Source organism: Suricata suricatta, chromosome X, assembly GCF_006229205.1.
Source record: "Suricata suricatta isolate VVHF042 chromosome X, meerkat_22Aug2017_6uvM2_HiC, whole genome shotgun sequence".
NCBI lineage: Eukaryota > Metazoa > Chordata > Mammalia > Carnivora > Herpestidae > Suricata > Suricata suricatta.
Window position 1 is genome coordinate 68,834,832 of NC_043717.1, and position 7,269 is coordinate 68,842,100.

At 41.6% G+C, this 7,269-nt stretch overlaps 1 protein-coding gene across 4 annotated transcripts in view; it reads left to right on the forward strand.

Annotated features, from left to right (window-relative positions):
* Nucleotides 1-2,873, forward strand: part of TCEAL2 (transcription elongation factor A like 2) — a 3,970-nt gene extending 1,097 nt beyond the window's left edge. For 3 of the 4 annotated variants that reach the window (XM_029930257.1, XM_029930256.1, XM_029930255.1), the window contains exons 2-3: nucleotides 485-554; nucleotides 899-2,873. In XM_029930257.1, coding sequence (XP_029786117.1) covers nucleotides 926-1,708 — 783 coding nt within the window. In that variant the 5' untranslated portion in view covers nucleotides 485-554; nucleotides 899-925 and the 3' untranslated portion in view covers nucleotides 1,709-2,873. The other variant, XR_003905074.1, reaches the window with a different exon arrangement.
* Nucleotides 2,874-7,269: the final 4,396 nt, after the last annotated feature.

Below are 7,269 nucleotides of genomic sequence, written 5' to 3' on the forward strand. Positions count from 1 at the left end.
AGTTTGGAAACCATCCTGGTCTGGAGCCTGAGGCCTAAAAAGTAATGGCGGCCGGGATGTGGGGGAGATATGGGAGGGAAATGTTGGATGAGGAGGGCCCAGATTCCGGAAAGAAAGTTAAATGGGCTGAGAGCACAGGCGCTGCCCTTGTTTCCTGTCTCTCTGCAGGTCTGTGTGTCTGTCCCCAGCACTCTGCAAGTCTAGAAAAGTAGGAGGGGCACTGGAGTGATGGTTGGCGTGTAAAGAGAAGAGCTGGGGCAGAATTTGAGTTCCCCACTGCCCACTCCCCACCACATATATTGCAGACACCCAGCCACCCTGAAGAATGGTATAGAAGGTTGTAAGTCCTGCCAAGGAAATGGTTGGAAGGAATGGTAGGGTAAATAGTGTGTAGGAGACACTTGGAGGTCCAGGGTTCAGGAAAGGGACCCAGGACTTTGTGCAGCCACCAAATGCCCAGCCTCTTTCTCCTGTCTGTCTGCAGTTCTGCGTGTTTGTTTTCAGCACTCTACAAGGCTAGTAAAGGAAGAGAAACCTGTCCTGAATTCCTGCAGGTCAGTGAAGTAAGGGCATCTCTGGAGAGGGACCTCAGGGGGTGGGGAGTGTGGAGGGTACAGCATGGGCAGAATATGGGGTCCAACCATCCACCTCTCAGATCATTTATACTTTTCCACACTGAGAAATCAAAGAGAAAATGGCAGGGCCTGAGAGAAATGGTTGGCTCCTGTGTGTGGGAGGAATTTTGGGAAAAGAAGCTTGACAGAAGGCACACTTGGAGTGCAGGCCAGGTTAGGGGAACCAGATAAAGGTACATAGGTATGAAATGATCCAGACCTGAATTTTGCATTCAACCTCCAAGCCCTCATTTCTCCTTGTTTCCTCTTCCTCCCACCCCCAGGACAGGAAAAGGAGGGGAAATCTCAACATGGAAAAAATCTGCAATGGAAACGAAGGGATGCCTGAGAACCAAGGAGAGATGGAATGCAAAGAACAGCCACAGGATATGGGAAAGCCAGAAGAAGCTTGTACTCTGGAAGACAAGGAAAAGTTAGAAAATGAAGGAAAAACAAATCATGAGGGAAAGACAGAAAATGAGGAAATCCTAAAGGAAAATGAAAAGCCAGAGAGTGTGGCAAAGGCAAAAGAGGGAAAGCCAGTGAGGGAGGGAAAATCAGTCAGTGAGAGAAAGCCAGAGAGCCAGGGAAATCCAAAGGAAGAAGGAAAACCTGTGAGTGAGGGGAATCCAGTGAACAAAGGACAGACAAAAGGAGAAGCAGGGAGCAAGGGAGAGCCAAGAGAGGAAAAATCAGAGAGTGAGGGAAAGCCAGTGAATGCAGGAAAGCCAGAGAGCCAGGAAAAGCTGAAAGAAGAAAAGCCAGCCAGCGAACCAAAGGCTTTAGGAAAGCGCCCAGCTGGGGATGATGTACCCAGGAAGGCCAAAAGAAAAACCAACAAGGGGCTGGCTCAGTGCCTCAAGGAATATAAGGAGGCCATCCACGATATGCATCTGAGCAATGAGGAGATGATAAGAGAATTTGACGAGATGGCCAGGGTGGAGGATGAGGTGAAGAAAACCAAGCAAAAATTGGGGGGGTTTATGTGGATGCAAAAAAGTTTACAGGACCCCTTTCACCCAAGGGGCCCAAGGGAACTCAGTGGCGGTTGTAGGGCCCCACAAAGGGGCTTTGAAGATATTCCTTTTGTGTAATGCTTCTGGAAAGCATTTACCAGGCCCTGTGCTTTAACCTTATGCTTATAATTTGCTTTAGCTGTCACTCTTGTTATCAGCAGCCTTTTGACCCAACTAGAGCATGCTATCAGTAGAGGATTTTCACCCATGTGCATTGCAAAGACGTTATAATTTTTGGGAATATAAAGAAGCTTATAATATCCTCTACAAAAATTGGTCCACTTTTGTAAAAACCATAAGTTTATATAGCACATCTGTGCAAAGGAAAAATAGAAACTTTTTTCTACCAAAAGATTAACAGTGGTTCTCTAAATTATAAAACTGTGGGAAACTTAATTTCTTTGCTTTCTTTCTACCTGTATGTTTATTTTTTTCCTAAAGAACACAGATTACTTTTCTCATAAATAAATGATAAAACATAAAAAGGAAAACAATACAGAAAAAGAAATACAAAGATCTATTCAGTGAATTTATGAAAGCTAGTGGAGACATTCAAAATTCTTGTGAGAACTTAATATGTAAAACTCATATTCCCGCTAAGACTCATATTTAGAAGAATTAACCTGGCAGTTATAATAGATCCATTGCTGTAAAACACAGTCTTGTCATCAGTGAAATGAGGGTAATATTAAACTCACAGGATTCCTGAGTGGAACAGATGAGGCAGTGAGTATGTGAGCTGTGTTGGTCTGGTTTCTACATTTTCCCCTATGCTAGAAGGACCAAGACTCCCATCAGACACATAGATGGGGGGTGAGTTACAGCTCACCAATTCCAAGGAATAAGTCCAGAAAGTCAAAAGATCGGTGCCACCCTACTTGGGGTACTGCTGTCTGCTGCACACTGTGCCTCTTCTCATGAGTTCGCCACACTCTTAAGGTTCTCACTGTTGCTGATGGGCTGGTGTTCTCAAGGTGACAAAGTCCAGTCAATTTCCCCAGAGTCCCCAGTGAGCCCAAAACTTGCCTGACACAATATCACCTATAGAATGGAGGATAAAGCTAGAATTATGCTTACCCAAGTGAGTAACATCCCAGTGATACTTTGGCCCTTAATGGATCTCAGATTTTTTAGCAAACCAATCCTTTCTGTGTTTGTTGCATTGTAAGTAAGTTTTTGCATACAGCTATATCTCTACCAGATTCAGATATTGGAAGCTGGAATAAAATCTGAGTGGCATACACTGGTTTTCTCATTTGTCATTTCCTTGTCTGCTTGATTCCTCTTTCCTTAGAGGTAATTGTCTCCTAGGAAACTCCAGCTAGGTCCTGCCTTACAAGGTTAGCACACCTACTCACTCACACTTAAGGTTTTTAGAGCATTGTTACTCAAATAGTGGTCAATGGACCACTAGTCAAAGGACCAGCTGCATCAGCATCACCTGAGAGAAACACAGACTCTCAAGTACCCATCCTAGAAGTACTGAATCAGAATCTTAATTTAACAAGATTTGCAATTGATTTCTGTATGCATTAAAGTTTGAGAAGCACTGGTTTACACGGAGACTACTTAGCCTCCCCACTCCCACCTTCACATGAAATATCTGCCTAGAGGAATAAATAAATGTGCTATGTAAGATACACATCATAGATGATACGTGTTAAACTGTGTTATTGTGTTAAACTGTAGTTTAATTGTGTTAAGCTTAGTTCCACACTCCCTGAATTAAGAGAGCCCAAGACAAATATAATGAGTCAAGACCTGCATTTTTTAAGGAAGTAGGGTAGAATAGAATTGATTAGAGCCAAATAGTAAAGAATCAGATTACATCACAGGTAGGTGATAATTGTTTTGTGAAATTTGTGTTTCCATTATGTGAGTGTGTACGTATATACATATATATAAAAAAAATATATATATATAAATACACACATATATACATATATTACTCAGGGTATACAAACATATATACATACATTTTTACACCCTGAGTTTTTATGAAAAATGTATTTGTGACTGTGGACTGAAGCTTTAAAAAAAAACTAAGAAATAATGCATTGGAATCTGCTTCTCAAAGTACAATCTTACTTTTCCATCCAAGTACCTCTAATACCTAGCACAGTGTCTGACAACTTAGGTTCTTTCTTAATAAAGTTGTAAATAAGTAGGAGTTCTCACCCTAGATCATTTATTGTCTAGATAAATAATAACTGTGAATATCTCTAGCAGGGTTTATTTACAGATCCAAATAGAACACCATGTAGAAGGGGCGCCTGGGTGGCTCAGTCGATTAAGTGTCTGGCTTCAGCTCAGGTCATGATCTTGTGGTTCGTGGGTTTGACTCCCGCGTCAGGCTCTGTGCTGACAGCTAGCTCAGAGCCTGGATCCTGCTTCAGATTCTGTGTCTCCTCTCTCTCTGAACCTCCCCTGTTTGCTCTGTCTCTCAAAAATAAATTTAAAAAATTTAAAAAAAGAAAAAAGACACCATGTAGAAGGTTATGTACCACAAATTTAACCCAATCTCATTTATTAATGATTGCATGTTTTTAAAGTGTGCTAGTCTGCCACATGTCAGAATCACCAGGAGACTATTGAAAATGTGAACTCCTGACCCTCACCTCAGATCTACTGTTTCCCTGTGAAATTCTGATTCACATTAAAGGCTAATGCCCACTGACATATATTAATTATCATCTCAGTCATATTAAGTATGAATCAGAATAAGCAGAAGAAAAACATTGTAGTCTCGTTTTGGAGAGGGATGGCAAATCAAGATCTTTCTAAGGTATAAAACAGACTTTGGGAATAAGAATACATAAAGGCAAAGATTAATACATATCTATTGAAGAGAACCTAAAAGTGTCTTTAGAGCAAATCATATATATAAACAAAGGCAAATAGAAGGCATCTCATAGTATGGCATCTTCAGATGCTGTGATAGCTAAACAGTTCCACTGTTGCAGAAGACTCATGGGACTCCAAGTATCAATGCTTGCAAATCCATAGTTTAGTGCAGAAAAAAAGATTCAGTATAGCAACAGTCTTAAGGATCTCTGTCACAGCTAAAAACTGTCTCATAATGAGGGGTCTGGAGTGGCCAGGTGCAAACTCCAATTTTATCCCTGCCCTATAAGAGCCCTGGCAATATGCACTTCTTTTGGACCAGGAGCCACTGATGTATACACAGAATACCTCAGAACTGGAGACCACAAATGGAGTTTCAGCCTAGGATTCTCCTACACTGCTGGTTATATACGGATATTCTTGCTATGTAGCTAGCTTCAACAGCAGAGCTCTTGGTGGGAAGATTCACCAAGATCACGTGCAACCTTGTTGTTACCAATAAACAACAAGCTGGTACAAAGCATCCAAAACTCCTCAGACATATGGTTATAAAACAATATTCTTTGGCTTAAATGAACAAATCAGGAGACCATAGATGCTGGTGAGTATGTGGAGAGATGGGCACCCTCCTACACTGTTGGTGGGAATGTAAACTGGTACAGCTGCTCTGGAAAACAGTGTGGAGGCTCCTCAAGAAATTAACAATAGAACTCCCCTATGACCCAGCAATAGCACTGCTCAGAATTTACTCAAAGGATACAGGAGTGCTATACCCCAATGTTCATAGCAGCACTGTCAACAATAGCCAAATCATGGAAAGACCCTAAACGTCCATCAACTGATGAATGAATCAAGAAGATGTGGTTTATCTGTAGAATGGAATACTACATGGCAATGAGAAAGAATAGAATCTGGCCATTGGTAGCAAAGTGGATGTAACTCAAGGGTGTTATGCTAAGTAAAATAAGTCAGGCAGAGAAAGACAGATACCATATGTTTTCACTCATGTGTGGAACAGGAGAAACTTAACAGGGGACCATGGGGAGGGGAAGGGGAAAATAGTTAAGGAAAGGGAGGTAGGCAAACCATAGGAGACTCTTAAATACTGAGAACAAACTGAGAGTTGATGGGGGTGGGGAAGAGGGGAAGGGGGGTGATGGGCCTGGAGGAGGGCACTTGGGATGAACACTGAAGGTTATATGGAAACCAACTTGACAATAAATTATAAAAGAGAGAAAAAAAACAATACTCTTAGTAAGGTTAATGCCTTTGCCATGGGACAGTACCACACAGGTGCATTTCTTATTACAGTAGAATAGCTCAGACAAATCCCAGTCAGATTAACCCTCTAATAACAATATGCCTTTTACCCTCCTCCTTACTATGTACATAAAGCTGATGGGATACCCTTTCTCATGGCACCCACATTTCCCAGTGATTACTACTAACATGTGCTTACCCAGTTGCTGGATATCTCTCCATCTTCTTATCTGGATTCATTCTTCTCCCTGTTCTGTGTCCTGGGGGAATCTGGCCCGTATGAACTACATCAAAGGATTCCTTTTTCCTTTGGGAACCAGTGGTGGACAATGTGGTCAGGAAATTTTCCTCCCAGTTTGCTTCCTGCACTGTCACCAGATGCTGAGTCTCCTCTCCAAAGATTCCTGTAAGGTGGCCCTCTCAATATAGGCTCTGTGTCTCCAGATGTTAGTAACTTCTCAGGCTTAGGGCTGATAATCTTACCTCTTTTAGCTATGGAGTATTGTACTGTCCCTTGTGTTTCTCAAATACTCTTCCCACACCATTGTACATTGTCTTTTTTTTAATATCTCCTTTCATATTTTCTTTATTTTTTTAATGTTTACTTATTATGAGAGAGAGAGACGCACAGAACAAGTGGGGTAGGGGCAGAGAGAGAGGAAGACACAGAGTCAGAAGCAGGCTCCAGGCTCTCAGTTGTCAGCACAGAGCCTCCCACAGAGTGTGGACTCATGAACCAAGAGATCGTGACCTGAGCAAAGGTCAGTCATTCAACCTAATGAGCCACACAGGCACCCATCCTCTCACATTTTCTAATGTGAATATTCCCCCTGTTCCCTGTCATGCACTTCTCAGATACAGTAGATAACAAAAGTTACTCCAGGAATTGGGTTGCTCATTTGAGGATTGAAAAATACCTCCTGACAATGAGGGTCAGGAAAGTGGGGGGCAGGTGTTAAGAGAGGTTCACTGGTAAAGGCATGTAGTAGTATCATACTTAATCAAATTAACACCGCTGGTGGCATGGAATGAAGTACAGGAATCCAAAGTTTTGGGAAATCAAGTAGATGTACTCATTTAAACACAGTGTTGAAAATAATTACCCAACAGTTTGTGAAGTCACCTATGTTTATTCGATGGTCCTAAAGGGTTTGCATAGGAAATAGAAGAAATTGAAAGTTATTAAAATACAATAAAAATCACATATAGAACACCAGAAAGGCTGCATTTATAGATAACGCTGAGGACCAAGCCCAGGTAGTCGGTGTTGCAGAGTTTCACTGCAAATTAAATGTTCTACCTGCTATTGATTTTACAATAGGGTAAGGGCACAAGTAGAGAAGGAATGGAACCTTGATGTATCAGAGACTTTGTGTAGACATGCTCTAAAACATTAAGAAAGGAAGTGGAGAGAATGTCAGCAACCATTTTTGAAAATATCTGTGTGTCTGTGCTCTGTAGGCTGGAGACAATGGTGGAAAATGCTTCAGTGGAATTGACTATTTGATCTTAATGTCAATTGAAGGGATCCCAGA